The sequence below is a fragment of the Adiantum capillus-veneris genome, chromosome 20 (genome assembly GCF_014529385.1).
Source record: "Adiantum capillus-veneris isolate H3 chromosome 20, ASM1452938v2, whole genome shotgun sequence".
Lineage (NCBI taxonomy): Eukaryota > Viridiplantae > Streptophyta > Polypodiopsida > Polypodiales > Pteridaceae > Adiantum > Adiantum capillus-veneris.
The window spans coordinates 98,812,147-98,830,317 of NC_140950.1; the positions used below are offsets into that span (position 1 = coordinate 98,812,147).

At 43.4% G+C, this 18,171-nt stretch overlaps 1 protein-coding gene across 1 annotated transcript in view; it reads right to left on the minus strand.

Moving 5' to 3' along the window:
- Window positions 1-2,044: 2,044 nt before the first annotated feature.
- Window positions 2,045-18,171, minus strand: part of LOC147432976 (acyl carrier protein 2, mitochondrial-like) — a 39,130-nt gene continuing 23,003 nt past the window's right edge. The window contains exon 2 of the mRNA XM_086492721.1: window positions 2,045-2,373. Coding sequence (XP_086348847.1) covers window positions 2,197-2,373 — 177 coding nt within the window. The 3' untranslated portion in view covers window positions 2,045-2,196. The remainder of the gene's footprint in view (window positions 2,374-18,171) is intronic.

The following is an 18,171-nucleotide window of genomic DNA, read 5'->3' on the forward strand; positions in this document are numbered from 1 at the left end:
TGATGGTTTGTGAACTATTTGAGGTATGGCAAACATAAACCACTCATTTTGTCACCATTGCACAATCCTATTGAAGAATGTTTCTTACAAAAAGGCCTCTTGAATAGTGCTAATAACATAGAACTAACATCGCATTTCTGCCCCAATCCATGCATCCAAGGGAAGAGAGAAAAGTTATATGTAGACAAAAGAAAGATTTAAGAGAATTTGTAAACATCACAGAATCGATCCCAAGAGACCCCTACAAGAAGAAGAATAAAAAGAAATGTCAGAACAATCTCAAGAGACCTATCCAATCAGTCTTGAATTCAAGCCATGTCATTCAAGACAGATATGGAACAAACAATATACCACACTTGAGAGAGAGATTTGAATTGCGGACCTCATTAGAAATCTCATCATATAATCAAGTTGATTATAGAGAATGTATCGAGTAAAACAAGTCATTTGGGCCCAAGAGCATGATAGCAACCCACCACCTAATCATAGGACTATCTGTTTCAGTTCATCAACACATGTTTACACAAGTGTTGAAAGTACTAGATTTATGCTTCATCAAGTTTTCTAAGAAACTTTGCATGACCACTACCATATTCTTAGCTTTGTATCAATGTTGAAACCAACAAGCATCATAAAATACTCAATGTTGCTTCTCTAATATTAGAGAATCTAAGAAACACTAATCGATGTCATTGAATTCTTGTGACATGTCTATCTCTAGCTAAGGAGCCATACGCTTGGCAATTAGCTCAAGGCTACCTTAAACACAGTAGTTTAAAGCTTCATATTGGAAACTCGCAATTTTTTTACTGTGGCATTCATATGAGGATAAGAAAAGTGTGTGTCCACAATTGCTAAATTATTAAGGCCTAATGTAGGCCAAAAACGGTTCAACTAGGAAAAAACATACTAGGTGCTTTTAAGCTTATCGACCCGCTTGTACAAGCATGCTCTTACCAAAAGCAAACAGGCTTCCCCCTGTCGAGGACTATGATCATGTACAATGCAATATCCATAAAAAAAAATCCGAGTGCACAAACCAATTGTAGGCTTCCCCCATTAGTAATTATGAGACCAAAGTCATGCATCATGAACACAAATGAAAGCGAGGTTTAAGAACCTTCAAACTCCGCGAGGAAGAAAATGCTCACATGCAACCATGAGCAGCACCCAAACAAACACTGACGTCATCTCCAACTCGCAAATCCCACCTCTGCGTCAATGGACATCCAAGGTTACCTCCACGTCTGCTGCCTCTTGATCAGATCTTACGAAAAACTTAGGCCTGCATACGAGAGGGGGAAGATAAAAACTGCACAACACTCTTGACGGATGGCATGTGTACAACAAGCAGGGATTGTGAAATACAAATCAGGGGCAAGCCTGGCACAGCCCTCAAACCAAGAATGGCACATCACACATACATCAAGACAGAAGAATAAAAGAACATCAATGTCCAACACAGAAGCAATTCAAGATGGCAAAGAGCTGACTGACATATATGTGGAACTGAACAGCAAGGCAATTGATAAATTGACAAAGGGTAAAATACTCAGAACGATACATTTGTCAAATGATGTCCAGCTCTATTTTACTTCACGAGAAATATCTGCGAAAAATACAAAGATGAAACCAGGCCTTTAACTGCACTTGTAATTTTTTAATTATATATCAGCACTCGGTTGCATAACCAATTCTATGGAAGACGTGAAGTGTAAATATAAATGGCGTGCAAAATACGAGAAACGAATGAGATCATGTTCTCAAAACACACTCATAAAAGAAACTTTGTTGTAAGTCTTCTTTTCATAGGTCGTAGCGCTCAATAACAGTTCGCTTTCATATGCATTGCGACCTTAACCTTCAAAATGGCACTATGCCCTTACAGATGCCGCCTTCTACTACCGTAATCGACAAACGGTTTAAAAAAAATTCAAACATACCGGTTACTTACATCTGGATGCATGCAATAAGCATGCCTCAAATGTTAAGTTCTGAAGGAAGACAAGATGATTCAAAAACTCATCAGCTAGCTTAGAAAGGGTTCTCATCAGAAAAGTAATCTTATTGAAAACAGGAACGTCTATGCATATCTCTTTGTTTGTGTAAGCAAAATAACCTGACCTTTCACATGCAAAATTACAAGAGGAATCCCTCTTCAACGGGCCTAATGACTCGGATCATATTTAAAGTATACTACTTTGCTTTAGGATTGGAAGCAATGTAGTCAATGGCAGCAGCACACGAGTCGATTTTGTCTGCTTCACTGTCGGGAATTTCTAGCGAGAATTCCTCCTCAAAAGCCATCACCAGCTCCACTGTGTCCAGACTGTCAAGGCCGAGTTCTTGTTGAAAATGGGCAGAGGGTGAGATCTGTATGCAGACAAAATGAGCTTACATCAAGGAAAAAAATGTGGATTGAGCATCACCATCAAGCAGTGTCAATCACAGTTCAAAGCTTAATTAAAAGAACCTCTCCTGCTCTTGGTTTTAAATCTTTGCAACTTTTTGATTAGTCCTTGCAAGTTGGAGTAGTCCCCCCAAAAACTTAAAAGGGTATATAAGTTGGAGTAGGCCCCCAAAGACTTAAAAGAGTATATATATAAATATACATATACCTACCTAGATGAGTCCAAAGATAAGCCCAGATCTATCAAATGAAAGTGCAAGATATAGACTCATACAGTAGTCATCCATGTATGTGTGTACGTATGTATGTATATACCTAGCTGGATCCAGGATAAGCTCAGATTCACCCTTAGAGAAAGTGCAAGGTATAAACCCATGATAGTCACCCACAAGACAATATAGCCATCAACACCATTAAGCATAGAATTGACTAAATATGACGACATCCCCACTAATATCGTCAGTGCCCAATAGTGGGTGTAGAACTAGTACAAACATATGCTCCCAAACACCACACACCACATGCACACACATATGAGCATACATAAACACAAAGTTCAGCATACTAAGTTTCTGTCATGACTTCGGAAATCAAGAGCAGTCTTAGCCATAATGAAGCTTAGCATTAAAAGAAGCATTAAGTCGGAAAAATTAGCACAAAAATGTGGTAGTTGATAGTGCATACACACCACAAAAGTTAGAAAGAATTAGCACAATATCAACTGGTCGTAACTGGGACGAAAACTTCACGATGTGAAGCCTGCAAGTCCGTTTTACGACTAAAAAAAATACCTAGATCAACCAGGATAAGCCCAAATTCACCCTTAACGAAAAGTGCAAGGTATAGACCCATGATAGTCACCCACAAGACAATAAAACCATCAACTCATCATGCTTAGTATTGACAAAATACCACGGCATCCCCACTAATGTCGTCAATGCCTAATAGTGGATGTAGAACTAGGTATTAACATATCTATTATGCTCCCAAACACAACACACACCACAGCACACACACTGAGCATACATCAACACAAAGTTCAATGTACTGAGTTTTTGTCATGACTCCAAAGATCAAGGGCAGACTTAGCCATAATGAAACCTAGAACTAAAGAAGCATTAAATCAGAAAAATTAGCAAAAAAATGAGGTGTATATATATATATATATATACAAAATACTACAACGTCCACACACATGCAAAATACTACAACATCCACACTGACATCATTGGTTGCCAATACTTAAGAGCTTTTAAAGAGCAGCTTTTAATAGTTAGAGCTAGTACTTGACAAGTTGCAACCTCACCCTCTTCCCTCTTATGCAATGTGAGCCCAAACAAGCATTACCTCCATCTACTAGTGGAAGCACAGGATACACACTCTGTCATATTTATGTGTATCCTTTGTCATATTTAAGGATCTACTGTCACAAACTGCTGATGTGTTAAGCCACTGAAGACTTGAGCCGACTTGTAGATACCCGCGGAGGGGCCTAAACCCTAGAAGAATTAGAAGCAACAGAAGTACTCACCAACTTATAGATCCTCAATGAGTAGGACAAAATCATCAAAGTTTTCCCATTTTATGGGACCCCGTCTGATGGGGGCCCAAGTCACTAGAAGCAAAGCCAACACACACACCAGAGTTACCCAGAACGCGGGACGGGAACGACGAGGGGACCCCCCGCGCGGAACGGGGGAATGATGAGGGGTCCGAAATGTGAGAGTGAGCAACGGAACGGGAGAATGATGAGGGGTCCGAAATGTGAGCCACGTGCGCCGAAAACGCTGGAGAGAGAGAGAGAGAGAGAGAGAGAGAGAGAGAGAGATTACAAGTGCTCTACAAATGATGCTCTCAATACACAATCTGTATCTGAATGACTACAAGACCCTAAGCATTCTAATTATAGAATGCTTAGGTTGAGGTAGGGCAAAAATGTGTGACTGGTGCAAAAAACATAAAAGCCCAAAAATGGCTAAAAATGTGTGCACCCAGCCAGGCTCAAAAAATGACCGACCGGCAACGTGCTAAAAGTGTCCGCCCATGCAATCTACATGATGTGCCATGGGTAGCCAACCGAAGACAATCACTAGCCGTACAAAATGGCGAAGCAACGGTGGTGTAACTCTAACACCCCCTCTCAGCACCGGATGCTGAGACAACACAAAGGAGTGGAAGGTGAGAAGCCAAAGTCCGTTGAGGTACAGCCTTCGTGAAAATGTCTGCTGCATTGTCAGCTATAGGAACATACTCCAAATGAAGATCTCTAGCCAAAACCCACTCCCGAACATAGTGGTACTGCACTTCAATGTGCTTAGTCCGAGCGTGAAAATTGGTTCTTGGCAATAGCAATGCAACTCTGATTGTCGCACAAAAGACGAGTGGTAGCACTCTGGAAAACACAAATTTCCTAGTAATCTCCGTAGCCATATGGCCTGACAAGCAACATAGCAAACTGCTCTGTACTCCGCCTCTGTAGAAGATAGCGCAACGGTCGGTTGTCGCTTAGTGCTCCATGAAATGGGTCCCGAGCCGAGTGTGAAAACTACTCCTATAGTAGAGCACAGAGTATCTGGATTTCTTGCCCAATCTGAATCGCACCAACCAAGTAAAGTGCAACCCTTGGAGCGACCATAGAACACACCATAGTCCAAGGTGCCGCTGATGTACCGCAAAATATGTTGGACACACTTCCAATGTCGCTGACGAGGTCGGGTGTTGAAGAAACCGAGGACAGAAACTGTGTGACAGATGTCTGGTCGGGAATAAGTTAGCCATACGAGGCAGCCAACAACATTCCTATACTGCTCCAAGTCAATTTGTGGGGAAGGATCGTGAAGCGATACGTTCTCTCCGGGCTCAAGAGGAGTGCCAATCGGTCTCCAGCCTGTCATCTGGAATCTCTCTAGGATAGCATTTGCATACTTCCACTGAGAAAAGAAGATGCCGTCTGGTGTCTGAAAAATCTGGAATCCAAGAAAATAGTGAAGAAGCCCAAGATCTGTAAGGTGCAACAGAAGTGAATGTTGAACTTTGCTCAAGATGAGTGCTCCGAACTGTGCTCAAGGTTCCTTTTACTTACAGAAGGGAGAGCCTTCCGTTTCTTTGGTGAGAGAGTGCAATGGACACAAACAAAGTGGTGAACACTGTGAATGAAGGTGTTGAGACTGAGAGATAGAGAGAAGAATACGACACCAGACAAGTTGTCAAACCCTCCTCCAAGGGCCCCTCTCTCGATGGCAAGAGAGGTCTATGCTATTGATTGCACAAATATGGTACAAGATGCTGATGCAAGTTCGTGAAGCTATGATGCACTGTGGATCTAGGTTGGAGACGACGACGACGACGAGAGCGGTGAAGACGATGGCTGGCTGAAATTGCTATCTTCGAGCTATCCTTTATCCACTGAAAATCGCTTGATCTACTGCTGATTTTGCTGCTGAAAAAGCTGACGTCTGCTGCTGCAAAAACGCTGATTTGCTGGCTTTGGATCGCTGGTTTTCTTGCTGAAAAACGCTGATAGTCCAGGGCTAAAAACGCTAGCTTGCTAAGGATGAAAACGCTGATGTATGTGGCTGTGGAGGTTCTTGCTTGAGAAGGCCTCGGGAGGGCCTGCTGCAACTTGGTGCCTGTGCTCTCCTTCCTCTTCTACCAGATTCCACTAGCGCTAGTGTCACGTGACACATCCAACCCTATTTGTCCATGGACAACCTATAGCATGACCAGGGTTCAGTTCAGCAAGTCAGTCTAGAATAGGAAGTGATCTGATACTTTTGTGAGTCTGTTCACAGACCGTGCATGACCAGTCACTTAGATTAGATGCATATCCTCCGGTTGCACACAACATGATCATATGCATTCCCATCAGAATCCATCAGGGGAATTTTCTAGTGCATTAAACCTATTTTCCCTATTTTTGACATTTTCACTTATTTATTAAGTGACTTTTGTTGGGAACTAGGTAGGGCTAATATATAAGCAAACCAGAGTTAGCACTTTCTGGCAGAAGAGGTAGCAAGAGCATCGCTCAACATGCACCTTCTCAGCAGGACCCCCAACAGCATGGCCTAGTGTTTTTTGCAACTCAGCATCAAGCTAGCGTTTTTGCAAGGACAGATCAGCCTTGGCGATTTTGTATTGCAGAGGAGCTTCGGCATTGGCATACACAGCAGAACCACTTCACAACAGCCAATCAGCCCTAGCGTTAGTGGATTTTCCCCAAGCAGCAAAATTCAGCCCTAGTGTTTTTGGAGCAACAGGCGACCTAGCGTTTTGCAGTTCCTTTGCGACGGAATCCACAGTAGCACCAGCGTTTTCAGTTTTCGGCATTCAGTACCCGCAGTAGAACCCCAAACCTCGTAGATCTCACCTTCCCGCAACAGATCCTCGTCGCACAATCAGATCCCGCGCACTTTTCAGATTCAGCCCGGAAAACGCAGATTTCAGCATCTGCGTTTTCAGCGCGTCGTCGTCGCATCGTCGCCATCGATATCGTCATCGACATAGAGTCAGAATTCAGTAGATAAAGATTTACAGATTCCAGCCCTTAGCATTTTCAGATTTCAGCCCGTCTCGTCGTCGACATCGTCGGCAAGTCCAAGCATTGTAGAGATTTGTGCAATCATAAGCAGACCGCTCTCGCCATAGAGAGTGGGGCCTTCGGAGGAGGGTTTGACAACATTCTAGTGTCGTATTCTCTTCTATCTCTATCTCTCAGTCTCATGCACCTTCATTCACAGTGTTAATCCACTTTGTTTGTGTCCACTGCACACTCTCACTAAAGGAACGGAAGGCTCTCCCTTCCGTAAGTAAAAGGAACCTTGAGCACAGTTCGGAGCACTCATCTTGAGCAAAGTTCAAAATTCATTCCGCTGCACCTAACATTGGTATCAGAGCTTTGGCAGTGTTCTGTATCACTCAAGGAAAGAACCACATATTTTTTTTGCTTGTTGCGGTCGCATGTAACCCAAGACCTCTTGGGCATGTCGATTCCTAATCGTGTTTTTGAAGAGTGACATGAAACCCAAGAAAGAAGGGCTTGTCCAGCCTCCCCTTGTGCCTCTTTTCACTCATTGAGAGCGGACCGTGCACTTAGCGGCTGGCCAATGGATGTCAGGTGGGAAAAAGCAACCTTGGTGTGAGCGCAAGGCCGCCTAGGGGTGCGCTCGCAGAATAGAGCAGAACTCGGGTTAAGAGAAGATCCTTCTCTAACAAAGATTGCAAGCAAACGAAGAACCTCAAGACCCTCAAGAACCGAAGTTCCTCGTGAACTTAAGAACCCAAGACCACAAGAACCCACAACTTTAGTGGATAATCATCATTCAAAGTAGAATGGATACTTCGCTTGGAGGTGATGAGCATGAGAGAGGCGAAGAAGAATTTTCCCACCAAGAGGTTTTTCCGACCCTCCCCCTTCCCCATCTACGCCAAGGATTGCATTAACTCCTATAGAGGAGTTGGAGCAGATGTTTATGGACAACAAGTTAGAAAGCGAAGCAAGAAAAGGCAAAATTGATCGTAAGTACGAAGAAAGAATGGCAACCATAGCACGTGAACGCGATGAAAGAGAATCAAAATTTGACCGCGAGAACAAAGCAAGACAAGCAATGAACGACCGACACATGAAAAAAATGTTGCGACTCTTTTCTCAAGTTCAGGCACAGATGCAAGAGATTCGGGAAAAGGAGACTCTCTCAATCTCTTCTTCTCCCACGCATGACACACATGATTTGAATGATAATGATAAGCATGATGAATTGCATGATAATGATGAGCATGATGATTTGGATGACAATGATAAGCATGATCATTTGCATGATGATGTGATTTCTCACAAGCATGATGATTTGCATGAAGATGATGTGATTGTTCACAAGGATGATGTGTTAGTTGATGCTTTCTCTAGTGAAGCTAGCCTCATTGCAGATTCGATCAATCCCGAAGAACCAATCTTGGCTCTCGAGTCGAGGTCCACAGAACCCCCACAAGAAGATTCGATCAAACACGAAGAACCGATCTTCGCTCTCGAGCCTACACTTTTGTGAAGGCTCTAGAAGTTTCAATTTCATTCATATACGAAATTCGAGTCAGATCAACTTGACACGTAAGTGAAGGTTATAACCAAAACTTTTTAGAATTGGATGAAGCCTCTTGACGCGTCTTAAAATACCTTGTAGTAACTATATGAGTTGCAAAAAGTTGAAAAACTTGCAAATCTAGACACCAAGATAATGAGTGCGCTTATTATCTTTTGACCTGGAAGTGCAAACTTTTCATCATCTAGCAATACCACAAGCTAGAACATAGTGTGTCGGGCACCACTCAAGTTTGAAGTCAATTGGAGTCCATAATTGTCAATTAGGGAATGGCAAGCAAAACACGCAACGAGAGCAGTCGAAAAGCGCAAATTTGTAAGGTGACTTTTTTTATTAAAAAAAGGGTTGTTTGAGGCAGCTCTTTTGAACCCTTTTTGGGGGGGGGGGGGGGCTTTCTCTCAAGCTCTCAACCTCGCCCTCTCTCTCAAGGCCCTCTCTCCCTCTCCCTGAAGGCTTCAAGCCTCAAGTGTAATGTGCAGCGGAAGTGAATGATGGTGTATGGCTTAGGATGAGTGATCAGTGGGTGCTCAAGGTTCCTTTTACTAACAGGAAGGGAGAGCCTTCCTTCACTTATTGAGAGAATGTGCAATGACCAAAACATGAGAGAGGAATGCAAAATGTGAATGAGAGTGCAAGAGAGTGCTAGAACGAGAGAGAGAAGCCACGACACCCCCTCCAAGGGCCCTCCTCTATACAGCTAGAGAGGTATTTGCTTTAGATTGCACAAAATCTGGTACAATGCTTCTAGATGCTCTGGTACTTGACGACGATGACGAGATGACGTCGACATCAAGGCTGAAATCTGAAAATGCTGAGATCTACTACTGTGGATCTGCTACTGCTGTGAGGCAAGGGCTGATCTACTACCGCCGAGGCCTGCAAGGGCTGAGAATGCAAAAAAGCTGACTGTCAATGGCTGAAAACAGAAACCGATGACTGCTTTGGGCTGAATCTGCAAAATGCTGGCTGGTTTGTGCTGAAAACTGAAAATGCTAGGTTGATATGGGTGTTAGGGTTGTGACGGCGAGGATCTGCAACAAATGCTGCGAGTTCTCGCGAGGCTGAGGGCTGATCTTGAAAACGCTGGTCATCTCTTGAGGTGCTGCTGATGGCCGAGCCTTCTTGTGTCCTGCTTCTTTTGTCTTCAACTCGCACCCTGGGCTGCTTATATAGCTTCCAACAAATGGGTCGAGCAGTGTAAGAGAATCCCCCCACAATTTGGTTAAAATGAATAAAGTCAATTATTAATATAAGAAGATGACCTTATAAGAGGTGTTTCACATGCAATCGCGAAACTGCTGCTTATATAGCTTCCAACAAATGGGTCGAGCAGTGTAAGAGAATCCCCCCACGATTTGGTTAAAATGAATAAAGTCAATTATTAATATAAGAAGATGACCTTATAAGAGGTGTTTCACATGCAATCGCGAAACTGGGTTCCTATGGTGAAAAATGCTCATGCTATGGGTTGTGCAATCAGAGGGAATGCAGCTACTCTTAAGTGCCTGGACATGCACGACCTGTGTACACTCACAAGGGTGCGAGAACACTTCCTAGGCTACCTAAACCCTAGAAGTAGGAACAGCTTGTCAATTGCACACAAGATTAAACGTGCACGTGACATCCCCCCCTTTTCAAGGTGAGGTACTGATACCGAGTTGTATGGCGTCCGAAGAGTCCGCCAACAATTCCTGGGATCCTGCGAAGTACTCTTCGCCAGCCTACTCTGCTACGTGGGTCGTGCGATACTTGAACTTCATGAAAGTCTGCAATGTTTGCTTCTTTGGGCCGCGCCAAAAGCGACAAAAGGATCTGTTATGGCTCCAATGCTCCAACCGCCTCTATGCTCTCGGGTAATCTTCTTCAAGAATCTCCGCCGAGGAACATCCTTGAAACCACTTCAAACACAAAACCATAAACATTTCCGTTCCATGTAGAGTGACTGGAAAAAGACTATTCTTCTTAAGATGAACAAAGTGACGAAGTGTCAAACCGTTCACCAAACCCCATGCCAAAAGTGTGATCAAAACTTGACTTGCCGTCCTAAAGCTATCAACTACAGCAAACCAGAACGGACATGCCAATGCTTGACGGACACTCGTGCTCATGCTTTTTCTATGACTGTGTCATGCCAAGGAATGAACGTGCAGAATCGACTGACAAAACGGACAATCGTGAGACATTGTGAATTCCTTCAATGCAAAATCTTTATCTTTTCTAGAGTGATCTGCATGCATCCGTGCTCATCCGTGAGTGAATCATGTGCATCGTGCAAAGGGAACACATCAAGACGGTGACGAAAATATAAGAGACCGTCACGAATGAGAAACTCGGACAATGCGTACTGACTAATCATGCTAACACAAAATACTTCCTGAATGGGTTCTTTGGACCTCGACTCGAGAGTCAAGATCGTACCTGCGTGACTGATCGTATCTGCCATGAGGTTAGCTTCACTAGAAACATCATCATCCAAACCACCAAATTGCTCACACGACTGGAACCATCTGATGAGCGCGAAGCGGTGTGTGCAAGTGATAGAGCACGAGGAGATGTGCAGGAGTTGTGGCTTGCAGAGGAGGCACTTGCCTGCCGAAGTGGGGCGCTAGCAGATCGAAGTTGCAGAGAGAGAGAGAGCGCTACACGATAGTTGAGGGGAATTATTGAGTGAGCCAAAATTGGGCTCACATTCCCTTTATTAAAAAGTATAGGACCAATTTAAAGTTAGTGGCCAAGTTCAATGTGAACTTGGCCAAAGGTTAATAACCTTTAAAACTATACACAAAGGGGGCCATTTGGGCCTTTAACCCAACAACCTCCCACTTAAAGGCATAAATGGTGCCTTTAAGCTACGTGACTCTCACCATCTATATGCACAGCTGATGTTGTGCTTTGAATAAGCACTTAGTGCGAGCATCTGCTGGATTTTGTGATGTATGGACTTTAACCAATGTAATAAGGCCATCCTCAAGCACTTCTCGAATGAAGTGATACCGCACATCAATATGCTTTGTGCGTGCATGAAACATGGCATTCTTTGCCAGACATATGACACTCTGGCTATCACAACCAAGCATAGGTGCCTTGGCAAGCAAACCAAACTCACTACATAGACGTGACGACCAAATGGCTTCTTTTTAAGCCTTAGTGGCTGAAATATATTCAGCCTTTATAGTAGACAATGCAACGATCTTTTGCAATCTAGAACACCATGAAACAGCACCTCCTGCAAGAGTAAACACATAGCCACTTGTGGATTTCCGTGTATCCACATCACCAGCCATGTCAGAGTCACAAAATCCCTTCAACTCCAATGGTCCTTTACCATAGCAGAGGCATTTGTTTTTAGTCCCTTCAAGTACCTCATAATGGACTTCACTGTATCCCAATGCAACCTGCTTGGATTAGCCATAAACCGGCTCACAACTCCCACTGCATGGGCTATGTCGGGCCTAATAGCAACCATAGCATACATAAGTGAACCACAAGCTGAAGCGTAAGGCACACTTTGCATGTCATTGGCTTCTTCCTTTGACTTGGGGCAATCATCCTTTGAGATTTTGACATATGGTTGTAATGGCACACCAAGAGGCTTTGATCCAACCATGTTAAATCTGTCCAGCACCTTTTCAATGTACTTTTCTTGCGACAAATACAATATGCGCTGGTCCCTTTGCTTTGTAACACGCACTCCAAGTATATGTTTAGCTGCCCCAAGGTCTTTCATTGAAAATGCAAATTTCAGCTGCCCTTTAAGAGCATCAACAGTGCTTCTTTTCTTTGCAGCTATCAAGATTTATCATCCACATAGAGCACAAGAATGATAGGGCTGTCATCCTCATCACGTTTGATATACAAACAATGGTTTGCATGGCTTCTTTTGTAACCATGTTTAAGCATGAAGCGATCAAACTTCTTGCACCATTGTCTACATGATTGTTTCAGCCCATACAAGCTTCTATTGAGCATACATAACCAATGTTCCTTGCCAGAAATAACAAAACCCTCGGGTTGCTTCATGTAAAGCTCTTCCTCCAAAGCGGTATGTACATCCCTTTGATCCATTTCCAAATCAAGAGCAGCCACTATGGCAAACAATACACGCAAAGTGGTAATCTTCACAACAGGAGAGAACACTTCCTGAAATTCTATGCCCTTGGTTTGACACATCCCTTTGCAACTAACCTTGCCTTATACTTGGGTTTTGCATCAGCTGTCTTGATTTTATACACCCATTTGTTATGAATAGCCTTCCTTCTTTTGGCCAATTCCACCAAATCCCAAGTATGATTAGCATGCAAAGCTTTAATCTCTTCCTACATAGAAAGCTCCCACTTGTCGCTGTGCTCACATGTCTTTGCCTCTTTATACGTAAGAGGCTCTCCCTCAACTGTCAACATAATGTAATGCAAAGAGGGATCATATCTACTCACGGGCCGTCTTGGACGAGTAGACCGCCTCACCCAATGATCCACATTATCCGGCAATGGGTTTACATCAGGTGACATGATAAAATCATCAGCAATGGGCTGCTGTACATCATTTTCAGCACCATTTTCAGCATTGTTTCGTAACTGCAAATGTCCTTCAGGAGCCTCAATTTGCTGCCCAACATCTTCTGGCTCAAACAACACTAGATCATCTACATTTTCAACCATATGTGGTGCATCCTGAGGGTCAAGAATAGCTTGCAACCAAAAATGCATAAGTGATCATATGAAGCAAGCTTGCTAGACCAAACCTCTTCAGGGATGTCACCTTTCAAAGACATGTGAGGGGATTGATTGCATATATGCACTGCAGTATTCAAAGCTTCTTCGCAAAATCCATGAGAGAGATTAGTTGTGGACAACATGCATCTCACCCTCTCACAAAGTGTCCTATTGAATCTTTCAACCACACCATTAGAAGAGGGGCTATATGACACAATAAGCTCCTTCTTAATGTTCAAATTTTCACAAAATTTGTTAAATTCAGCACTTGTGAACTTCCCCCCATTGTCCGTACGCAAGTATTTTAGCTTTCTACCTGTTTGGGTGGTCACAAATGCATGAAATTTCTTAAAAGCAGCAAAGGCTTTATCCTTAGATTTAAGCAAATAAACCCAAATTTTCCTAGAATGATCATCAACAAAGGAGACAAAATAGCATACACCTCCCATAGACTTAGTAGGCATGCTACATACATCAGAATGTACAAGATCAAGCACATAAGATTTACAAGAGACACCGGAGTAATAAGAACGCTTTACTGGCTTGCCATATTGACATTCATTACAAAAGTCAAGCTTTGTGCCTTTAGCATCAAGCTTGTTCAAAGTACAAAGTTTAGAAAGGTCCTTTTGGCTCATATGGCCAAGCCTCTTGTGCCACAACTCCATGTGAGGGTTAATTTCAGCCAATGCAATAAACTTGCCCAACACGGCCTTTCCATGCATGCAGTAAAGTGTCCCTTTCTTTGTGCCCTTTACAATCAGCCTTGAGCCTTTTGTCATTCCATGATCCTCTCTCAAACAAGATGCTGTAACCATGCATATCCATCTGACCAACAGAAAGCAGACTCTTCTTGATTCCCGGCACATATCTAACATTATGCAAGACAAGCTCATTTGTGCCATCTATGAAGAGATGCACAGTGCCAATACCTTCAATGGAACATGCATGATTGTTTCCAAGGTATACATGGCCATGCTTGCCTGCATCAAAAGTAGAGAAACACTCCTTGATAGGAGTCACATGAAATGAAGCACCGGAATCAACTATCCAAGTCTGGGATAATGCATCATTGACAATCAACAAAGCATCAATAAGATCACTCTTGGTGATCTGCATGTCCTGTGTATGAACATTAAGAGAGGCATCAAAGTCATAAGCATCATCATCTGACAAAGTGGCACACAAGATGTCCTCTACATCTGACAGCTCCTCAATCACAACACTAGAAGCCACATTGGCCTTCTCTTTGTCCTTTGAGCTATCCTGTGCATTTGTCTCGACTTCCTTCTTCTCTTTCTTATTGTCTCCGCCATTCTTTTTCCGTTCTAACTCGGCTTTGTAGTACATGCAATCGGGTTTCTTGTGACCTTTCCTGCCACACTGATAGCAAGTCACATCACCCTTTCCTTTGCTGGCATTTCCCCTTTCCTTACTCTTACTCTTACTCCTTTGTGCATAGACATTCTTCTTCTCTTTCCTACCTCCAACCATGTGTAAGGTGCAACGGAATGATTGTTTGCGCTTTGCTCAAGATGAGTACTCCGAACTGTGTTCAAGGTTCCTTTTCATTCTTATGGAAAGTAGAGCTTTCCGTTCTTAATGAGAGAATGCTATGATCACAAACAAAGTGAATGGACACAGTGCGTGCAAGTGTATGAGACTGAGAGATAGAGAGAGAAGAGAATACGACACCAGAAATGTTGTCAAACCCTCCTCCAAGGGCCCCACTCTCTATGGCGAGAGCGGTCTACTTATGATTGCACAAATCTCTACAATGCTTGTACTTGCGATGATGTCGACAATGATGAGGACGACGACGAGACGGGCTGAAATCCGAAAATGCTAAGGCTGAAATCTGCAAATCTTTATCTGCTGAATTCTGACTCTATGTCGGTGACGATGTCGATGGCGACGATGCGACGACGACGCGCTGAAAACGTAGATGCTGAAATCTGAGTTTTCCGGGCTGAAACTGTAAACCTTGTGGAAAATGACCGTGCGGCGAGGAACTGCTGCGGGAAGGTGAGATCTGCGACGTTCGGGACTTGATTTGTGGTGTCTAAGGGCTGAAAACTGAAAACGCTGAGGTTTCTTGATGTTCTGTCGCGGTAAATCTGCAAAACACTGGGGCTGATCTGTAAATCAAAAACGCTAGGGCTGAAAATGGCTCTGCTGTCGCCGGATGGCCTGCAACTGCAAAATCCTAGGTCTCTTGTTGAGTCTTCTGTCGCCAAGGATCTGCAAGAGTAAAAATGCTGGCTGATCTGGTCCAAAAACGCTAGGTGGTTGCTGTGGAGCAAAACCGCTAGGCCTCTTGGGGGTTCTGCTGAGAAGTTGCCTGTTGAGCGTATGCTCCTGCTGCCTCTTCTGCCAATTAGTGCTAGCTCTAGTTTGCTTATATACAAACTTAGAAAAATTGCCCTACCTACTTTCCAACAAAAGTCACTTAAAAATAATAAGTGAAAAATGTCAAAAATAGGTAAAATAGGCTAAATGCACTGGAAAATTCCCCTAAAGGATTCTAATGGATTCTGATGGGAATGCTTATGATCATGTTGTGTGCAACCAGACGATATGCATCTACACTAAGTGACTGGGCATGCACGGTCTACGAATAGACTCACAAAAGTGCCAGATCGCTTCTAATCTAGACTAACTGGACTGACTGAACCCTGATCATGCTGTAGCTTGTCCACAGACACATAGGGTTGGATGTGTCACGTGACACCATGTTGGCAGAGCTGCTTCCCTCTCCACTTGCTTTCCTCCTGATTTCCTCATTCAAGATAGAACCCCTAACACCAACAAAGGTCAAATTGGGATTATTCGACAATGAAACAACCAATGTTTCCCATGCATCAGGTAAGGTCATAAGCAAGAAGATAGCTTTCAGCTTATCATCGAAAGGAGGCAAACCTGAATTCTGTAACTGCGACAAAGTACCTGCAAACAACGACAAGTGCTCTGCAGCGCTCTTGGACTCATCTAGTTGCATGCCAACAAGTTTTCACATCAAATGCACTTGATTGACAGGCGTTGTATTCTCATACATCCCCTTTAACTTCTCCCACACATCAAAAGCACTTGTGAGACCTTTCAAATCAATGACTGTCTCATCGATCATGGCCATTTTAATGTATGTAACTGCCTTCCTGTTCAGGCTAACCCATGCTTCATCCGTCATATTCGGTGGCTTTACCTGTTCAAGTGCCCCTTCACAATCCTTAAGAAATAGCATTCCCTGGATCCTGTCTTTCCAAAGGTCGATACCTGTTCCATCGAACCTCCTTATCTTCACGTCCGAAGAAGATGAGGCCATAGTTGCACGAATAAGAGAACTAATACGCTGAATTTTTGGGCAAAATGCACAAAAACCGGAGTATAGCCTCACAGAGGTGTGCACTACAGCTCCAAATGGTCTCAGGAGTAATTTGGGGCAAAATAGGTCGATTTAGGCAAAAAAAACAATTTTTGAAATTTATGCGCAGGAAATTTCAGCGAGCGAATTTTTGCTCAAAAACAACAATTTTAGTTGTTTGTAGCCTCACAGAACATACATAAGGCTAATGCACAGCCTTTAGAAGCATGTATGAGCAAAAGCCCCAATTTGTAGCATCAAATTGCACAAAAATGAGCCACAAATGGTCATACATAGCCAAAACTTGTCAAATGTGCGTAGATTGCATCAATTTGCACTTTCCCCAATGTAGATGTATCAAGAATACACTTACAAAAACCTGCGTAAATCTGAAATTTGCTGAAAACACATGTTTTCGGACCTGTTTTTCGGCAATTTCTTTGTTTTCGGATAGCAGGGACCTAGCAAAGATGTTCCCACACCTTAATACATGATTTGCAAAACCTGTATTTTGCTGTCATAACCTGTAATTTGCTGATTTTGACCTAATTTCAGCATGTTTTAGGTCAATTTGACTTGCCGGGAGCTCTCTAGTGTCCGAGGACGAGTCCTTTGGCGATGAAATTGCAAGTCGATCTCCTTGGCTGAAAATCAACGTTTGCAGATTTGGGAGCAAACCCTAACTTGGCTCTGATACCAGTTGATGAGCGCGAAGCGGTCTGTGCAAGTGATAGAGCACGAGGAGATATGCAGGAGCTATGGCTTGCAGAGGAGGCACTTGCCTACAGAAGTGGGGCGCTAGCAGATCGAAGTTGCAGAGAGAGAGAGAGAGCGCTACGCGATAGTTGAGGGGAATTATTGAGTGAGCTAAAATTGGGCTCACAATCCCTTTATTAAGAAGTATAGGACCGGCCATTTGGGCCTTTAACCCAACACCATCTAGCTTGACGGTTACCTCAAGGTGTACTTGCTATAGATTGGAGAAACGTAAAGGCTTGATGATCCTGACGAACAATCACATCCCTATCATGCAAAAAATGTATGTCGTGCTTCGGATGTAAGGTGCAGCGGAAGTGAAAGTTAATATTGCTAAAGATGAGTGCTCCGAACTGTGCTCAAGGGTTCCTTTTACTTACGGAAGGGAGAGCCTTCCATTCCTTTAGAGAGAGAGTGCAACGATCACAAACAAAGTGAAAGCTAATGTGAATGGAAGTGCTGAGACTGAGAGAAAGAGAGAGAGAAGCACACGACACCAGACGGTTCTCAAACCCTCCTCCAAGGGCCCCTCTCTCAATGGCGAGAGAGGTCTATGCTATAGATTGCACAAATCTCGTACAATGGTGTTGATGCAATGAACTTGATGCTATGATGCTGGGAAAAAGGCTAAGTCGATGATGACGGCGAGGAGGAAGGGGACGACGGCGGTGACGACTAATGGCTAAAATCTAAGAATACTGCTGTAGCACTAAGCTTGACCAAAAGCGCTACTTGCTCTGCAACAGAGGGCTTGAATCTAGCTGAGTTTTGAGGCTGAAAACGCTAGTGATCCTGGGCTGAAATCGCTGATGATCCTTGGCTGAAAACACCGATGAT